The sequence below is a fragment of the Protopterus annectens genome, chromosome 8.part1 (genome assembly GCF_019279795.1).
Source record: "Protopterus annectens isolate FY-2018-M chromosome 8.part1, PAN1.0, whole genome shotgun sequence".
Lineage (NCBI taxonomy): Eukaryota > Metazoa > Chordata > Ceratodontiformes > Protopteridae > Protopterus > Protopterus annectens.
The window spans coordinates 525091715-525113372 of NC_056742.1; the positions used below are offsets into that span (position 1 = coordinate 525091715).

General features: G+C 40.1%; 1 protein-coding gene across 2 annotated transcripts in view; it reads right to left on the reverse strand.

The window, feature by feature from the left end:
- NFATC3 (nuclear factor of activated T cells 3) overlaps nucleotides 1-21658 on the reverse strand; it is a 1346548-nt gene that overhangs the window by 516337 nt on the left and 808553 nt on the right. For both annotated transcript variants that reach the window (XM_044082043.1, XM_044082044.1), the window contains one exon: nucleotides 15710-15882. In XM_044082043.1, coding sequence (XP_043937978.1) covers nucleotides 15710-15882 — 173 coding nt within the window. The remainder of the gene's footprint in view (nucleotides 1-15709; nucleotides 15883-21658) is intronic.

Below are 21658 nucleotides of genomic sequence, written 5' to 3' on the forward strand. Positions count from 1 at the left end.
CCTATACTCAATCTCATTAAACCAAAATGCCTGGCTTACTCCCGCTCTCCCTCCCGAAGACAAAAAAATAAAACTACATATTTTCTGCTTTTTTAACTCCATACTCTCACTCATTGCTCACACTCTACTCCTAGCTAGTGACATACACCCTAACCCAGGACCCACCATAACACAACCTGCTTCTTATCAGTCAACATCGCCCCCTTAACCTCTACTATCTCTGTCACCTCCAGTACTCAGCAGTCCCAGCCCCCAAGACCCGCTCCTTATCTATAAATATACAAAGCTGCTAAACAAAACTACAGAATTTCATGCTTGGATTTCTCACAATACTCCTCATATTTTAACCATATCAGAAAACTGGTTAAAACCCCATATCTCAAATAATGAAATGTTATCCCCTGGATACAACATATATCACCAGGACAGAATTTCAAAAAAGGTGGTGGTGTAGCCATACTCTACTGTGACCAACTGAATCTCTCCCCCTTACCCACCCTGCCACCAGATTTCCATCCCGCTGAACTGTTAATACGTAACAGTCACAAACACCTACAAAAACATTGCTATTGTCACTATCTATATCCCCCCGGCAGAAATGTCCCTATTCTTGAAAACATATTATCCTGAATCACTCAAAACATACCCTGTGAAACTGTCATACTACGGGATATAAATATTGACTGGACGACACTCTGTACAAATTCTCCCATCCATAGCATCAGTCTCTGAATTCATTCAGCTCATCACAAACCCAACTTGTTTTAACATACGCTCCACCTCCGTCACTACCCAAGACTGGATTCTAACTACAGATCCACCTCTCTACCACAACCCTACCACACTCCCAGATACCCTTAGTGATCATCTACCTATCTGTATTCTCAGACACTCTACACGACAACTCAGACCAAACATCTATAAAAACTGCAGTAAACTTTCCGTTTTTAATCCCACAACACTTAATGAAACACTTATCTACAGATTGGTCCAACTTGCACAGTCTTCCCCTTAATGATGCTGTGTTCAGATTCAATTGCATCTTCCTAGATGTATTAAATTCACTAGCACTCCTCTGGAAAAAACAGGATTAAATCAAATTATGCCCTCTGGCTCACTAAAGACATGCGTATCCTTATGCATCAAAGACATTCTGCCTGGAAAACCTGGCTGAAATCCAAATCATTCTCTCACCACCAAATTTTTTAAAGAACTTGGAAACATCACAAAAAACAAATCTATAGCGACAAGAAAAATTCTATTATAAGGCCCAAACTAGTCATCATACTAACCCCAGAAACCTCTGCTGTACTATCTAGCCTTCATCCTGGCAACCCCCAAACTCCTAATCCATACCCTAACAAATCAGTTCATGACATCACCGATACTATCCATAAACTATTTCTGGCCAGAATTCCAACTTTACTATTCCTCTGCTTATACTTTCTAATAAAACCTTATTCTGTTCTCATACCCACCCCCATTTCATATATAAAATCTCTCCTCCAAAAACTAAAACCTTGTTCTTCTTCTACTGACAATCTACCCCCTCACTTTCTCAAACTCACAGCAAACTCAATAGCTTATCCAGTCTCAATACTTACTAATAAATAAGTTTGTGAAGCCCACTGTCCCTGACATCTGGAAATCCTTCTACATAATACCCCTACATAAAGGAGGCAACTCCACAGATCCATCTAACTTCAGACCTAAAGCTATTCTCTCCCCCGTATCAAATATCCTTGAAAAGTGTACACATACACAACTGCTGAATTTCTTGATTTAAGAAGCTATTCTCTCTCCCCTATCAAATATCCTTGAAAAGTGTACACATACACAACTGCTGAATTTCTTGATTTAAGAAAACGTTCTTGTATCTACCCAATATGGTTTCCGTCCAAACCACAGTACCACCACAGCCCTTTTATTTTTCTCTAATACAATAGCGGAAGCCTGTGATGATAATAAACTTCTACCAAGTCAATATATTCTTAGACCTATCAAAAGCTTTCAAAACTGTATCTCACTCTTTACTCCTTACTAAATGATCCAAACTCAACCTCTCCACTTCCACCCTCAAATGGTTTGTGAGTTATCTCTCAAACAGACTACAATCTGTCAGATGGTACTCTGTCTGCTCTCCCCTTTTTACCTATCCACACCGGTATTCCGCAAGGCTTCATCTTGGGATGCCTTCTATTCAATATCTTTACCAATGACTTGCATGCTTCTTGCCCAAACTCCACCCTTGTACAATATGCTGATGACTCTACACTAATTTCTTCTTCTGACACTATCACTGAATTTCACACTCTTACTGCGGTGGTGGTGCTGCGGTAGCGTTGTCACCTCACAGTAAGACGCTGTCCGGTTCGATTCTCAGCTAGATCGTCTTCTGCGTGGAGACATGCGTGAATGGGCGTACCTTCGTTGAAGGTTGTGCATCAGGCCTGGCAAGCCAGTACGTAAAAATCAACTGCCACTGTGGCGACTCCTAACCAGGAAAAGCCAAAAGACACAAACAAACCCAAAATTCCTTTCTCTCTGTAGAAAATTGGCTCACCAGTAATTCCTAATCCTAAGAAGACTAAACTTTTAATCTTTCTCACCTTAAAGCCACATTTACTATTTCATCCCTTAACACAATCATTAATGCAGAATCCCACACAAAGCTACTCAGTATGATAAGAAATGATCAATTAAAATGTGACCTCCAACAATCCATAAAAAAAACAAAACAAAAACTAGGTCTTCTTTACAGAAATAAAAATGTCTCACCCTAGTCTCTAGACTCTCCTTAGCTCAAGCTTATTTACTTCCAAGCCTTCTTTATGCTGCTCCAATCCTTATCAACCTTCAGACCTCCACATTTACTAAACTGGAACAAACATATAATAAAACTGCAAAATTTGCTGCAAACCTACCACATACCAGCCACTGCCTGGCACTAAACAACCTATGGTGGTTTGAACTCTCAACATAAACTTCAACTTTCCCAAATTCTCTTAACTCACTTTGTATTCAACAGTGCCACAGCCTTCCCTATTAAATCTCGTATCTTACTATACCCCTTAATTCCCACTTCGCAGTACTGACATACAACTATTTCACATTTATAAACCCAATAAAAACATTGGTAAACTATTATTCAAATACTCAGTATCTCGTACATGGAACAAACTCCCAATCCATATCAGATGCATTACATATTCCAATTGTTTCAAAAAAGAACTGAAACACCTACTATCAGAGTCTTGGACATGCTCCTGTCATCATGACCCAACATAAAACCCTTCTTCTCTCCCCTCCTAATTTTTTTGCACAACATTTTCCTAGAATATCCCGTTAACAAATCTCTGATCTATATACCTCTATTTTTCTTAGGTCACATGAGCTTGTAGTTTGTTTGCTTGGTTTTACTTTTTCATTTTTTTCTTACTTGTATCCAACATCGATTGTATTGACAATGTTATAATGCTACATCTAGACAATTTTTTTGTACTGTTGTATCTTGACATATCCTTCTGCTGTTGCTCTGTATTTACTTGTATTTTATTTATTTTTGAAAAATTTGTATAACTACTACTTCATTTGTATTTAACTTTTGGGTGGAGGTTTTGTCCTCTGGTCTCCACTGAAAATGGGCATGTGCTCAATAGGACCAACCCGGTTAACAAACGTCAAATAAATAAATAAAATAAATAAGTAAATAAAACTCATGGTAACAGAGGAAGAAGGGTGTACAGAAACTTCCCCTTCCAAGAACAAAACAGGGCGTCCACTCTCCAAGCTATAGGACTTGTGACTAGGGAACAGAATAGAGGAAGCTGTCTGTTCAGATTGGAAGCAAAAAGATCTGCCTGAAGAATACTCCACCAATGGACATTGATCATGAACACATCCTTGTGAAGCATCCATTCATGAGACTGTGGTCTGAGGGAATGTAAACTGCCTGAAGAGTTAACGGATACTGGATAGCTAGATCTCAGACCTGAAGAGCTAGTCTTTTAAGGAAGATAGGACTTTGTTGCCCCTGCTTGATGACATACCACGTGACTGTGGTATTGTCTGTGAAAACTTTGAGGGGCCCAGGATGAAAGAGGGAACAAAAAGCTTGCAGATCCAGAAGCAGAGAGCCCTCATCTCTTTTATGTTGATATAGTCTGACCTCTGATGAGGAAGCCAGATACCATGCACTTTCACGGGGCCAAAGTAGGTGCCACACACCCCGTGCGTCTAAGGCATCTGTAAAAAGCTCTTGAGTGGGAAATAGAGCTTGAAAAGGAAGCCCCGGGTCGAGAGAAAGTTAAAGAATCCACCACTGAAGCTCAACCTTGAGACAAGGAATAAAAGGTACCAGAAACGCCAGGGGTGGCAGTGTTGAAGTCACACTGATTTGAGATACCACTGATGTTTCCACACGTACAACCCACCAACAGGAAGCATGAGGATGGTGGAAGCCATAAGCCTGAGAACCCTGACAAATTCCTTGTCCATGACAGATGCCAGAACAAGATGGGATTGGGAAAAAGTAATTAAAGAAAAAACCTTGGGGGCAGGCAGAGATGCCAGCATGGGAAGTTTTCTGAACTCTGCAGCAGAGGAAACCATGATCCCAGGAAGGTATCAGAACTGACTTCTGAAAGTTTACGGTGAACCTTAGACTAACAGGGATGTACTAAACTTGAGATCCTGAAGCAGAGGGTTTAGGGAAGGAGCTTGAATAAGCAGATCGTCTAGATAGGAAAAGGTATGAATTCCTGGAAGCCTGCAAAAAGCAATGACAGGAGCAAGAGATTTCAGGAATACCCTTGGGTCAAGTAGGGAGGCCAAAGGCAAAGCAGAGAACTGAAAATGCAAGGAAGAGACAAAGCAACATAAAAACTTTCCTAACAAGGGATGGATGGGGATGTGAATGTAGGCATCCTTGAGATCCAGAGATTCCAGAAAGTCCCAGGGACAAGGGATGAATGGGGATGTTAATGTAGGCATCCTTAAGATCCAGAGATTCCAGAAAGGCCCAGGGTAGAAGAAGAGGAAATCATTTCTGCAGAGATAACACCCAAAAGGAAGGAATCTTGAGAAAGGTATTCAGCCATGAGAGATCAAGAATTGGTCTCCATGTGGCCTCCTTTCGTGGGACTGAAAAAACATTTTGGAATAAAATTCCTTCCCTACCTGGACAGCAGGCACAGCTTGAAAGGTACCCTGAGCCAAATGAAAGTGAAAAACCCCTGGAAAATGAGAGTGCTGTTCCTGAGGAGGTTGAGGAAAGCCTGAAAAGGGAGGAAGGGACTTCTAAATCATGAAATATCCCTGATGAATAATGGACAGAACCCAAAAGTCTGAAATGACTTATAGCCAATTTGGAAAAGACATGGAATGATGGAGGGACAAGGAAAAATGACCGAGGGAAGGAGGACGCCAACTGTCATAAAACCAGGCTTCTCCTGGAAAGTAGGTTTCTGAGTGGCAGGAGTTTGAGAAGCCTTAGCAGGAGGCACACACTTCTTGCCTTCAGGCAGAGGGGCAGGATTGTCAATGAACAAAGGCAAAATTGTAGGGATAATTCCTCTAAAGTTTAGGAACAGGAGAAACAAAAATATGTTTCAGCTCCTGAATGGCATTTCCCTTGTCCTGGAGAGACTTGAAAAGCTCAGCAGCACATCCAAAAAGGTTTTTGTTATCTAAAGGAGAATCCAAAAGTTTGGCCTTAATGTTATCAAACAAACCCAAAAATAACACCCCATACCCTAACCAAAGGCAGCAGCCCTGAAAGAGGAATCAGCTGCATCATGCCTGCATTTCATTGAGTGGTGAGCAACTTGAGAAGATGAGTCCAGCAGGGAAAGGACAGAAGCCTTCCCCTCAGAATCAGGAAGGTCAGAAACCATCCTATAAACCTGATGAAGAACAGCCAAAACACACCTTGTCATATGAGTCTGGTAATTAATGGCCCTAACGGATAAAGTGGCAGCAGTGTAAACTGTCTCGCCAAACCTTTCATTGCCCTACCATCCTTACAGAAGGCAAAAGTTTGATGGACAACAACAACAACTTGGATGGCTTGTCAAGGGAAACTGACACCACAAAAGGATCAGCAGAAGGGCGTTTATAAAGAAATTTGCACTCCTCAATCATTTTATAGAATTTATCCAACTTCTTAGGTGCAGGAGGCTGACAGTCAGGGGTTACAGTTGCTCCCAAGAAGGTATCCAGAAGGGAAGCCAGAACAGGAGGAACAGCAGATGGTTTGAGAGACTCCATCTGTAGGAGCTCATAATATCTTTTTTGAATCTCAGAGACTTAAGAACAATCCCACCTAAAATAATCCATCATGCAGGCAATGATATCCCCAAAGAAGAGTTCTTCCAAAGGGGAATCTGGACTTATGGAATCCACCTGCTCTGAACTGTAGTACAAGGGGGAAGAATAAGCCAAGGACACTTCCCCTGAGTCCAGATCCTCATATGAAGATCCAGTTCCCTAGATCTCTTGAGTGGAGTGGAAGACCATGGAGGAGCAGGGAGTGACCAGAGAGGAGCAGGCACTGACCATGGAGGAGCAGGATCACAAGCCCCTTGAGGAGACTTCAAGGCCATCAAAGCATTAAATAAACCCTGAGTATAATCCTACCATTCACATAGGGGATCCTTAACAGGGTAAATATGCTTTGTTTTTCTGCTTAATTTTCTGCAGGACATTCACTCAAAACATCCTTGGAGGGGTAGACCCCTAACTCGACTCTACAATGGCTCTAGGAATATCCTCCCTTACTAAGATCTGAGAATTCCCTTCCGTTCCTCAGATATAATAAGCCGAGGTTCCCCCTCAACTTCAAGTACAGATGTTTGAAAAGTCTTAGAGGATGTGCAAGAATGCAGATCCATGCCAGCGCCTGATGGGTCGCAGCACAGGAAACCGAAGCAACCACTGGGCAGTCCCCCAGGCTTTTACCAACCTCGATAGAGACATCCAGGAAAGACTGGACAGCAGCCAGATTGGACCTAACTTTTTTGGCCTTCTTCTTTACATGCAGCTGGCCCTCAGGACAGGAGGATTCCACCACAGCACCCTTAGCCAACAATTTAAAAAGTTGTTTCTCCAGGTATATGGACAAGGAGAGATGACTACATAGGATCTTATGCACAAACGTCTGGCAGACAAAGTACTGTGTATGATTGTAGAAAGCACCCCCCCCCCCAAAAAAAAAAAAGACACTGGTTGTGATGGTCTTTATGAAGAATCTGCCTCCCACACTGACATTTCCCTTTCTGGATGACATGAACACAATAACAAGAAACAGAAGAAAGAAAAGAAACCCCAATGGTGCACTTACCTGAAAACACACCTTGGTAACCAGCATAGCAGAGGGGAGTTCAGTCTGATGTTCAACAATGGCATTCAGACTGGCGGCAAAGAAGTTGTGTGTGTGCATCCGTACATAACCTTTATGCCCTATGCCATGTGTGGGAGCATATGTTTGACATATGACTCCTATAAGTACTACAGGCATTTGTATACTGGCCAGATGTTGGGCTACACCTGGCACAAGATCCGTTAAAGAATACTGCAACAGTGATAGGAAAGGACTACTCATGATTCCCTGAAAATGTGCTAAAACTCACAATTCGTTTAGCAGTCTTACAGTTGGTGTAGAGGAGTCATGTTCTTGTCTCCATTGAAACTCGTAAATCTTTGCACAGTCTGCTAATTGGTGCAGAGCATTCAGGCTCTGGCCTCCTGTAACTAAGGTACAGGGTTTGGGACTAAGTTAATTGACTAACCTGCCATCCTTAACTAGGGCATTATACACACACACACACAGACACAGACACACACAGACACACACACACACACACAGACAGACAGACAGACAGACGCACACACACACAGACACACACACAAATTCCAACAACAGTGGTCTGCAAAATAGTTTAAGTTAAAGAATGGCAAGTTAAATTGCAAGAATAGTCAGTTGCAAGTTAAATTCTGCATGTGCTTGGACCATGTTTATGTCTGCGTTGGTGTCTGCTTTGTATTAAAGACAAACGCATGGATGACAGATGCAAAGTGCAGCCTTTCCTTTGTAAAGGAGAAGACATCAACGCTGGTGAAGTGTTTAACTTTTTCTCAATTCAAAAGTAAATGTGGAAGACCCCTGGTTAGTGGGCCCTAGGCAGTTGGCCTAGGTCACCAAATGCTGGATCTGGCTCTGTGCTGGACATTTACTCAGACTATAGAATGCTAAAACCTCCTTTGGAGCAGAAAAATAGAGGTGAGAAGCAAATGGATTTAAAAGTGCAAAATACTTTAATGCCACTTATATCCCTCCAAAAAAACTGAAAGTTCTTTGTATCCCTGTCTGCAACACATAATAAAATGCTTATAATTGGAGACCAAATCATAAACTTCTATGTTAAGCACGTTTGAGAGCTGTTACGATCTTGTCTTACTGCAGCATAACCGCAACCAGCAGAGAACAGCATCTGAAGCATTTCTACAACTTTATTAGCTGTTATATACATTTTTACCCTCCCCCCACATGCACACCCTACAGCAGACTGAAATGTCTAGCATTTTTTTAAAGCAGATTGTGGACACTTCACTTGTGCCTTCTGTGCGGCAGCCCTACATGTTTTATGGATTTCAGGGCTATAAAACTGGAATTACACCTGTGCTCTATTGTAAGCCAGTTTACACTAAAAGTATGTTCTAAGCTCATAGCACAAAGTAGTCTTACTTTGTCTACTGTACAGGATACCTCCATAACACTGAGCGCCCCCCCCCCCTCCACTCACTTGTTTACAAACCTTGCCTGTATCTCTCTCTGCCATTTATAAGTTAGTCACTACCCTAGTGTAACCTTCTCTCTTAGTTAGCTATACCTTTTGTTTTTCTGTTTATGGTTTCGTTTTAACTGCTTTTATCTTACTTCAAATACCTGTGTATAACTCGCTATTACATCTCTTCCTTCTCTGTCTACACCTCCTCATCTCTTCTACTTACTTGCGGACTCTCACTGTGTGCTCCTCACTCTTTCCCTCATGGCCTGCCGATTGTTTCTTGTGACTATTCCTGGCCAATCCCGCTCCATTTGCCCTCGCTACACTCGGGTTCACTTCACTCCTCTCCACCCTCACTCACCATATAATTTCCTTTATACCTAACCACCTAATCCCTTCCTCCCCTAACTCCAGCCCTTCCTGTCTGCTATAACATTCTAAACACCATACCCTCCCCTACTTATCACTTCATAGTTTAGTCTGCTGCAAATCCTTCGTTCTACATAACCCTACTCCCCTTACAGGTTTGTTTCACTTAAACTTTACTTCAACTCTCTAACAGGTCCAACAAGTTACTTTTCCTAGTCCCTTACCCACTCCTCACTCCATCCCAATCCTACTTCCCCACCTTATGCCATGGCTATTGCAACCCCCTCTATTCTCCTCTTGCCTCCATTACTTCTCCTCCTCTATCTTACATCTTGTACTACTCCATTACCACCTGTGCAAAGAGACCCCACTAATCCCCATACCAACTGCTTCTCATCTCTGCAGTACTCTATTACAATCTCCACCTCTATCTTTTCCATGAAAATCCCTCTGCCTAAAATCAAACTTCCTCCCCCTCACTCTCTAGCATCTAAAATAAAGATAAAGTACTTTACTTACAACCCATTTAATTTCAGACTTTACCATCTTCATGTAGCCCTGCTTCTATCAGGAGACATACATCCAAATCCTGGGCCCATCCATCACCCCACCATGTATAACTCTACCTCTCCCTACTTAATAAACTCATCCTCTCCAAACATATTTCCTTTTACTCTATGAATGCCCATAGCATTCTAAACAAAGTTAGTGAAATCCATGCCTGGATAGCCTTCCACATCCCTGATCTCATCACCGTAACAGAGACTTGGCTAAAACCCCAAACCTCTGATAAAGACATTCTCCCCCGGTTATAATATACTCCGCATAGATCGCCAAAATAAAAAAGGGGGTAGTGTAGCCATCCTGTACTCCAACCACCTCACCACTACAAGTATGAAACCGATCCCATCCTTTTCTCCTGCTGAACTACTGACAGCTAACCTTAAAATCAATGACCACACCACTATAACAGTACCAGCCATCTATATTCCTCCAGGAGACAACATTCCTCTGCTCGAAAATATTCTCATACTTTTCTCAACACATCCCCAATGAAACTATCCTCCTTGGGGATGTCAACATTAACTGGTTAACTCTCAGTAATCCAAACTCTAATACTCATATTAATTTATATGGCCTTACACAGCTAATCCCCCAACCTACTCTCACACATCTAGTACTCTTATTGACGGGGTACTTATTTATTTTATTTTACATTTGTTGACCGAGATTGTCCAACTGAGCTGAAGAACCCTTTTTCAGTGGAGGCCCAGGAAGAAAAGCTCCAACATATTATACAATTTTCATTATAAATTAGCATTAAACAGCAATGTTACAGGACTATTATAAGGCATTAAGTAGCAATACAATGTTATACAGTGTCAGTAATCAGGACTATAGCATAACTATTTCAAGATGTATAAAAATAAATATGTCATTAAGATGAGTATAGTTTTTGGGGTAAGTGGTTACAAAAACCCAGTTTTATCATGATGTAGTTGCATGAAGGCAAGACAAATGCAATAAAATGTTTCTCTGAGGCAATTTGCTTAATAGGTTTTAGAAGACAGTAGAAAGAATAATCAAGGAAGATTAGAGAGAGCTAGTGAGAAGAGCGAGTTAAGGGCAGAACGTAGATTAAGGTATGAGAAGTAGGGGATGTTAAGGAGGGAGAGTGCAGTGGCAGGACCAGTGACTTTTAAAGTGCTCTTTGGTGGATTGTTTATGATGTGTAAGGGTCCTGATTTCTAGTGGGAGCCTGTTCCAGGCAATAGTGGGGTGATAGCTGTACGTTGCGTCCAAACTTAGACTTGGGTTTGTAGATTTGTAGTAGGTCTTGGTTACAGCTTCAGAGAGGTCTGGAGGGAGAATAATGGGAGATGAGAGGGGATAGTGCTGGGCAGTAGGAAGGCTGGTATAGGACAGAATGGATGATCTGGAGTTGAGAGAGAAGAAGCTGATGGGGTAATTCAAGCTAGTTTAGGTGTTTTAGAGAGAGACAGTGATGGGATTTGTAGGTTTGTTGGTCAGAAAATCTAGCTACCTTGCTGTAGGTAGATTTGAGTTTGGTCAGGAGTGCTGAGTTAAGATTTGTGACAATTTGAGAACTGTACCTTAGACTGGGTAGAAGGTAGGTAAGAGAGAGAGTAATCTTGGCTTCAGAGGTAAGGAATTTCTTGTTACGGTAAAGGAGCCCTAGTTCTGAATGCGTCTTTTTGATACAGTTATTAACATGCAAGTCAAATTTAAGCTGATCGTCGATTGTTACACCTAAGAGCTTAGTACTGGATTCTACCTGAATGGGAGTGTTAAGGGACTGTATGGAGAAGGAGGGTTTAATATTTATGAACTTTTTAGGTAGGAAGAGTAACAGCTTTGTTTTTTTAGGGTTAAGGATGAGCTGGTCGTTGGAGAGCCATGTTTCAACTAAGTTAAAAGATGCCTGAGTAGCTGAGAAGAGCTTAGAGGGAGAGTTGGCTGTGGTGATGACTGTAGAGTCATCTGCATATTGCACTAAGGATGACTAAGGACAGGAGGTATAGAGCTGATTAGTAAAGATATTAAAATGTAAAGGCCCTAGGATAGACCCTTGAGGTACACACATTTTGACAGGGAGAGCAGGGGAGAGTGCAGAGTGCCATCTCACTGATTGAGATCTATCAGTGAGGTAGCTGGAGAACCATGCATCAGTATCAGAGGAGAAGTTGAGGTTATGCAGTTTGTGCAGTAGAAGAGAGTGTGAGACAGTGTTGAAAGCTTTTGAGAGGTCGAGGAATAGGCAAGAAATAAGTTTATGGTCGTCCATGGCTATTGAGACTGTGTTGAAGAAGGATAATAGAGCTGTATCTAATCCTTCCAAATATCATAACCCTGAAACCCTACCAAACACCTTGAGTGATCACTCGCATATAAAAGTGCTTAGGTTCACTCCCCATTTCTCAAAATCTCCTAAATTTATCACTTGTCGTAAACTCTCTTAACTTCCATCCAGAAACCTTTAATGCCCTCCTCTCTACGGTAAACTGGAAATTCCTTACCCAACTCCCACTAGAAGAAGCAGTCCTAGCTTTCAACTCCACCTTCCTTAGCATCTTAGACTCACTTGCTCCCTCTTGCAAAGTCCGAATCCAGTCCACCATATCTCTGTGGCTTTCAAAAGCCACTTGTACCCTTATGATAACTAGAGACAAACTATGGAAAAATGGTCACAAACTAAGCTCTCTGCAGACTTACCAAAATATAAAGAACTCAGAAATCTGACAAAAAAACACAAACAAAGATAAAAAGGACTTCTATAACAAACCTCTCACAACCCTAAAATCTAATCCTAAAAAATTCTGGAACTCTATTAACCAAATATTACATCCCAGTAATCTTAGCTCCCCCAATCCATGCCCAGACAAGACATCTGAAGAAACTGCCACCATCTTCAATACCTATTTTATCGATTCAATATCTAAGCTACTGAACCCTACCCCAAACTCCTTTACTATTAACATCTCCAACTTTTCTGAACCTACTCCTAAGACTATCTCCTCAAATACCTTCTCCCTCAAGCCTGTATTTTATTTTATTTTATTTTTATTTTACATTTGTTGACCGGGCTAGTCTAACTGGATATATGTCCATTTTCAGTAGAGGCCCGGGGAGAAAAGCTCCAAGAGAATTTAGTAACAAAAAAAATGCTAGTACAATACATTAACAAAGGGAGGAAGCTCAATTACATAACTAACAAACTCATCACATATACAAAGAAAATCTCAACAAGACAAGGTCAGGTAAATAAAGAAACTCAATAAACATCTAAAATTAAGAAAATATCAACAGGACTGGTCAGTTAAACATAGCAAGTCTAAAGATTGTATATATTATAAAGGAGGATTGGAGTTGGTACTGAGAGATTAGCAGGTAAACAGAGCCCAGTAAATAAGGGAAGGTTAATCAGGTTTAGAACAGGGGCATAACCAGTGTGTTCTAAGGTAAGGTTTCAGTTTATTTTTGAAAAGTGATAAAGAGGACAGGACTGTACCTACTAGCTACATCAAAACTCTACTCTCTAAATTAAAACCACGCTCAGCATCAGCTGACAATATTCCTTCCACTTTTCTTCTACTAGCAGCTGATTCTCTTGCTCTCTCTGTATCTATCCTAATTAATCACTCTATCTCTGAGTCTAAAGTCCCTCCCATCTGTTAACAATGCCACACTCTACCTATACACAAAGGAGGTAATTCTTCTGATATCTCCAACTTTAGACCTATCATTATCCTCTCCCCTCCCCTCTCTCGAAAGTACTTGAAAAATGTATTCATAAAGAAGTTATGCAGTATCTAATACAGGAAAATCTGCTTACACCCATTCAAAATGGTTTCAGACCCAAACATAGCACCACTACAGCTCTATTATCCTTCCTCAACACAGTCTCTATAGCCATGGACGACCATAAACTTATTTCTTTCCTATTCTTGAACCTCTCAAAAGCTTTCGACACTGTCTCACACTCTCTTCTACTGCACAAACTGCATAACCTTAAATTCTCCTCTGATACTGTTGCATGGTTCCCCAGCTACCTCACTGACAGATCTCAATCAGTGAGACGGCACTCTGCACTCTCCCCTCCTCTCCCTCTCAAAATGGGTGTACCTCAAGGGTCTATCCTAGGGCCTTTACTTTTTTATATCTTTGCTAATCAGCTCTATACCTCCTATCCTCAGTTATCTTTAGTGCAATACGCAGATGACTCTACAGTCATCACCACAGCCAACTCTCCCTCTAAGCTCTTCTCAGCTACTCAGGCATCTTTTAACTTGTTGAAACATGGCTGTCCAACAACCAGCTCATCCTTAACCCTAAAAAACAAAGCTGTTACTCTTCCTACCTAAAAAGTTCAATAATATTAAACCCTCCTTCTCCATACAGTCCCTTAATAACACTCCCATTCAGGTAGAATCCAGTACTAAGCTGTTAGGCATAACCATCGACGATCAGCTTAAATTTGACTTGCATGTTAATAACTGTATCAAAAAGACTCATTCAAAACTAGGGCTCCTTTACCATAACAAGAAATTCCTTACCTCTGAAGCCAAGATGACTCTCTCACTTACCTACATTCTACCCAGTCTAATGTACAATTCTCAAATTCTCACAAATCTTAACTCAGCACTCCTGACCAAACTCAAATCTACCTACAACAAGGTAGCTAGATTTGCTGCCCAACAAACCCCATCACTGTCTCTCTCTAAAACACCTAAACTGGCTTGAATTACCCCACCAACTTCTTCTCTCTCAACTCCAGATCATCCATTCTGTCCTATACCAGCCTTCCTATTGCCCAGCACTATCCCCTCTCATCTCCCATTATTCTCCCTCCAGACATCTCTGAAGCTCTAACCAAGACCTACTACAAATCTACAAACCCAAGTCTAAATTTGGATGCAACATGTACAGCTATCACCCCACTATCGCCTGGAATAGGCTCCCACTAGAAATCAGGACCCTTACACATCCTAAACAATTTAAGACAGCCACCAAAGAGCACTTTAAAAGTCACTGGCCCTGCCACTGCACTCTCCCTCCTTAAACATCCCCTACTTCTCTTACCTTAATCTACTTTCTGCCCTTAACTCGCTCTTTTCACTAGCTCTCTCTAATCTTCCTTGACTACTTTTTCTACTGTCTTCTAAAACCTATTAAACTAATCACCTCAGAGAAACATTCTATAGTAATTGTCTTGCCTTCATGCAACTACATTATGATAAAACTGGGTTTTTGGAACCACTTACCCCAAAAACTATACTCATCTTAATGACATATTTCATTTTATACATCTTGAAATAGTTATGCTATAGTCCTGATTATTGACACTGTATAACATTGTATTGCTACTTAATGCCTTGTAATAATCCTGTAACATTGCTGTTTAATGCTAACTTATAATGAAAATTGTATAATATGTTGGAGCTTTTCTCCCCGGGCTTCTGCTGAAATAGGGCTCTTCAGCTCAGTCAGACAATCCTGGTCAACAAATGTAACATAAATAAATAAATAAAATAAAAAAACATCTTAACACACTTCATGCACCTTCACTTTTTTATGCAACTAGTTTTACACGGTGGACATTAATCTCTATGCACCGCAAAAATTATGACTGGGTCTCTCTGATCACAACTCAGTTTTTGTATGTTTTCAGCATGAATGTCAAGATCAACTTCTCAAGCTTTGCTTCACTCTCAAAGTGAATTTCCTGACATGTGTGCCTTAAACACAATCAGAAACCTGATTATATTTATACTAAAGCAGGTATGTTTCTTAGGATCTGGTCCACAGAACATTTTTATAATGCAGTCTCCTATGGCATAACATTGCAAAACAAAAATAAATAATAAATAAATAAATGAATATCATCATAGATTAATCAATGACACAAAATAAAACACATTCCTGCAATGTGTGTGTTAATAACCAAAATGTTTTAGTCTAAATTGTCTTTGTAAGAATGTGCACATTTATGAACAAACTAAAACAGAACGTAGTAATGACTCCAGATCACTTACAACATTCAATAGGTATGGAAGCTGACTGAAGTGACAAGACTTTTCCGTTAGCTTGGGGGATGTGCACTCGGAAAACAAGTCGAACCCTGGTATTCTTCCTGCCAATATCTGTTTCTCCTTTGCGAAGTTCTATATCAGAGTTACGGAGTTTTAAGATCCCTGCACAGTCAATGCTATAGGGGAAAAATGGAAAGAGATTAGATGCAGTGACTCTTTGCTAATAATGGGGGGGGGGGGGTTATACTGATAATGTGTTTTGATGATCACAGTTCACAAGACAAAGGTTATAAATATTAACTTTTGCATTGCTAGTGATTAATAATTCAAACAAACTGATGTCCTTGGTCATTCTGTAAGACATCACACAGTTTCAATGACGGTACAAAACAAACTCATGTTAACCAAAACAAAAATAAACAAAAAAAAGAACATTTATTTTCTGCAATTCCTATGACAAAGTTTACTAATTAATACCATTCAGTAATGCTTTAAAAGTCTATCCATAAGTACAGCCTTTTATCATTCATGCAAATAAGTTCAAACATCTGGAGCATTTCAAACTCAGGATACATTTATATGAAATGTGCCAAATTATATTTTTAAGAACGGTACAAACTTGCAGTAAAGTTATTCAACTCCAACACAGCCCTAACTGAAAATTTAATATCTACTTCGGTTCTCAGGTTACACTGCCACACTGTATCTATCTATATATATATATATATATATATATATATATATATATATGTAGGGACCTAGGACTGTTGAACGAAAGTTCAACAGTCCGAATCCACAATCACCGAACACACTTTAGTGAAAGCGCTTTCACAGAAAAAGCGCTTTTGCTAAAGTGTGTTAAACAAAAAAAAAAACACATTGCATTAACGTTTTTGAAGGGGGGCTGTGCCCCCCTCACGCCCCCTACTTTAATATTCTCACTCCGAGATCGCACTACAGTGAGGAAAAGGGAATTTTCCCCTATCTGCACCGTAGTACGACCTCCGCAACAGGCATACTTATGCAAAAGTGCTTCTTCGGTGAAAAGCACTTTCACATAAGTATGCCTGGCCATTACTGATTCGGTTAAATTTTCATTTGGGGATCACTACTGATTCCATATATATACACAAACACATATATGTAAAATAAAATGTTAGGCAATTGAGAAGACACTGTACTTGACAAAAGTAGATTAGTGAGGAGGAAGGATGCATTGTTTCTGATGTCTTGAAACATTAACATTGGTCACATGGGATAAGAGTGCAACTGTTAAGGCTTAAGTAAATGCAAGTACAGCCATATCCCCATTTACAGATGGAGTCCCAAGTAACAAGAATGGACTCGACCTCCCTGACAGAGTTGCAACAGATCATAGTAGTACAGGTGGGCACGTAATGCAGAAGTATTTTTCAGAATCTTCACTATGTCGCACTGTACTGGCCAAGTACACACACACCAAAGCTGTTCACATCAGCACTATAAACATGAAGCCACATTTCATGAAGACCCAAGGGGAAGGGATGGCTCCAAAAGCTTCAGAGTAAAGTCTCTACCCCTATGGAAGAGTGTGTCTGTAGTTACACAGTATGCTGCTTCTGTACATAGCTAGTGGTGGACAGGAGCTGATTAGCTGACAGTTTAATGGTGCATGAATGGGCGGCACAGTGATGCAGTTAAATGTTGTCGCCTCACAGCAAGAGGTTCTCCGGTTCGATTCTTGCCTGGATTGCCTTCTGTGCAGAGTCTGCATGTCCTCCCCGCATTTGTATGGGTTTCCTCCCAAATTCCAATGACATGCATCTGGAGCATTTCTCCCCGGGTCTCTGCAGAAAAATGGGCTCTATCCCAGTCAGATAATGTTAAATAAATAAATAAATATTCTCATAGTACATCACACCTACTACTATGAGAATATTTATTTATTTATTTATTTAACATTATCTGACTGGGACAGAGCATCACACCTACTGGGCGGCCACGGTGGTGCAGTAGTTAGCATTGCCGCCTCACAGCAAGAGGTTCTCCGGTTCGATCCTTGGCTGGGGTGCCTTCTGTGTGGAGTCTGCATGTCCTCCCTGTGGTCGTGTGGGTTTCCTCCGGGTGCTCCGGTTTCCTCCCACATCCCAAAGACATGCTGTAGGTGGATTGGACACTCTAAATTGGCCCTAGGCATGACTGCATATGTGTGCCTTCTGTGGAAGGTTGGGCGCTGGGCTGGCAACTCGGCACTGTAAAACTTCACTGCCAATCATGAGTGGACAGGTGATCTGCTGTGGTGACCCGTAACTGGGAAAAGCCGAAAGAAGAAGTACATCACACCTACTGCACATTGTAGCAGTTGATAGTGTACGCTACAATGGTCTAGATGTGTGTATCCAAACGTGAATCTGTAAGTGAGCAAAAAGTAATGCTTACAGATCAGTTCCTACCTCCTGAAGCACAGAGCAGCCAACTATGGAGAGCAAATGCATACTCAACTAAAATTAATAAAGTTGTCAAATAAAAAGCTGTAGAGGTAAATGTATTCCATAGGAAGATTTTCCTCCCCCATACTCTCTGCCTGCAGACAATCAAGCCAGCCTTAGCTGGACTCAGGCCTATTCATTCATCTAGAACTACTGAGCAGAGCTGTAACTGTCTCATATTGTGTCCAGTGTCTGCTCCCAATCGATGCTCTACCCTCTCAGTTCTTCAAATAAATAGCAAAAGAAAAAAAAAAACACTTCTACAAACAGTAGCAAGCCAACTGCTATATTTGTAACAAATGACTGCAACAGCTTACCACGCACAAAACTCAAGTAAAAGAATGCAGGAATTTCACGTCCCACTCACCCCACTCTTGCTACACTTCTTCCACAGAGGCAACATTCAGTTGGCCATCAGGCTTGCTTTTGTCTTTGCCATCATCCTGTCTTTGAGGACATTTGAACAATCTAACAACTTCCAAAATGCATTCATCTACACAAACAAGATGGCTTCCTCGTGATGGTGGTTTGGTGGGCCTGTCTAAGAACTTATGTAATGCCTTCCTTCCTCTGAGGGGCTGTGGCAATGTGTGTGCTCTCCACTTCACCCCCCCCCCCCCCACACACACACACACACAGACACAAACATAATGGGAATGGCCATTGTCTCCTGATGGCCATCTTTCTCTGACAGCTCCATTCACACTGAAGCTACTAATCAAACTTGGGTCACACAGTCAGAACTTCATCACTCAAAGCCACTAGGCTGGATAATGCCCAGATGTTCTTGCCTGCACTTATTTCATCCTTCAGTACATCTCCGTCTTGTAAAGTATGGAGTCAAAAATGTAACTAAATAAACCAAAATACAGAAATCACTGTGACAGACACCAAAAATAATAAAACAACAAACTGAATGGAATCACCACTCTGTATTTTAGCGCTTTTCTCTTTAATTATATCTGACTTTGTCAGAGAGAACTACCAACCAACCCAGAGATCTTTTATACATACACATGCAATCATGTGACTTCTCAATTAAATATTTAAGATCAATAAAAACGAACAAAAATAAATAATACAACATTAAACTAGTAAATTATACGTCATGTATGTTTCTACAATCATCATGAATTAATAAGTAAACATTTAATAGTCATATGTTTAGTCATCCTCAGAAATTGAATAGCATTTAATTTCATTTACCACCACCATTTCCTGTTAATGTCACCAACCCTAACAGCAATAATCACTTGCTCTATGATACAAAAACTCAAACTTTTTAAATTGGTTATAAAGACAAAGATGTTTAAACAGTTGTTGCTATAATAAGTGTTCATAAATACAATCAGTTCACCTCCTAATTATTTTACCAATAGAAAAAACAATACCACAGGCTTGCACTTGGCTACTTAAACAATGCAGATTGATTTGCTTATGTAAAATTCTGCATCACCAAATGCTGTAACAATATCCTTAGTACAATGACGTACCTGAAAATTTCAGAGCAAGTTTTCTTTAAAAATGAAAATACTTTGGGTAAAAAAAAAAATCATAATTGACGCTGTTAACGTTTCCTTTTTATTCAAAATGCTTCTTGCACACAGATTAAGTTATTAAGTATCTTGTCTCGTAACTGATGCTCATTTTTTTAAGAATTTCTACAAATACAGTACATCAATACATTACTGAGAAATTCTCTTCTGGAGGGTTCAGCTTCACGCTGCCTTACTACCAAAGCTCAACATGCTAACATAAATCAAATCCTGAAGTGTACAAATAAACTGTTCATTTCAGCTGGTCTAACCAGTAGCACTACCAGCAGTGTAGTGCACACCTCAACTTATCAGTGCAAGAAATCTGGACAAAGTCATCAATAGTGGGGGACAATGGCCCAAAAATAGGGACACTTTTTAAAAACGGGTCTTACAAACTTACAACATTGACAGAACAGTTTTTTTTTTTTTATTAGCATGAATTTTCTGAAGGGTGTGAAGTCTGAAACTCAAATGTCTACTTTCTGACTTCAACCATCTACGATTTGCCAATAAACTACAAGTTTATTAAAAGCAGACCCAAACTATGAGGCACACATCTGGACATTCTGTGAAAATGTGTACAGTTGAAAGGTATGGTGTAGTGTATGTTGGAACAATGCATGTGAAGTACAAAGAAATGCTGAGTTACAGGTCTGTACCAACTCTCAGCGCAGTCAGCGGTTTCACTTTCAGCCACACTGAACCGCTCTGAACATGCAGCAGTTTTAATCTGAACCATTCTAAACATCCTTTCTTAACCATCCTCAACAACTTCAAACAATGAAGCGGCACCACGGAAAATGAACTTGTTCAGCCCACTGAAAGCTATTTAGTATGGTTACAAACATTTTTTGTCTTTTGGAAGGTCCTTTGCAGAAAAATGTTTTCCTTAGTGGTGTAAATATACAACAATTGAATCCTACTACAGAGATAATCAGCACATGCTTACACAAGAGCCAGAGTGGGCATACTGGCATGAATAACAGACCTGCTGGTGAATAAACAACACATCAATTACAAAAAATGCACATTTCTTTATATCATTCCAATGTGAAACTGCTCTGTTTCACTTTGAGGACATATCTGAAGAAACTAAGGGAACACTGATATCCTCTACTTGTACCAGATATGTACAGATGCGCACAATATATGAAAAACATGTTGAAATCATAGTGTGGCTTATGACACTGCCCCCCTCTTTATTTTGGAAACTTCTAGAAAAAAAACAAAAAAAAAATAATAATTGCAGTAAAGCTCTTATTTTATGGACTGTTTGTGTTTTTTTTTTTTTTAATTTTTTACAAACTTGCATCAGAAGTCATATAGGCAAATAAGTTCAGCCGTCTTTCACAACAGGTGTGAACACTTTTTTCAGATGTTACTCTAGTCTACATCTACAAAACACCTGTATTTAACAAACTTTAGACATAAAAATGCAACCCATGAACACAACAAAACAGTTGTTCATTTCTGTGCATCATATATATATATATATATATATATATATATATATATATATATATATATATATATATATATATATGTGTGTGTGTGTGTGTGTGTGTATATATATATATATATATATATATATATATGCACACACACACATACACACATGTGCACACACACACACACAGGTTATCATTTAATTGGTAACTAAGGTTGGGAAATGTTTATTTACAGGGAAATAAGTCCTGCATGCCACAACAGAGAAAAGCAGAAGTTTCTCACCTACAGATTTGAATCAAATTTTGTGACAACACATCTTTAAAAGTAGGAAACACAAATGAGTGCCAACTCTGCTTAACTGCAATGTACACAAAATTTCTCTTAGTATTACTGTGCTACAATTTTTGTTAACAGATACTAACCTAGACTGATACACTGCTGAAGCGACATAAACATATGCACTGCTGAGACAGCGTAAACATACGCACCGCTGAGAC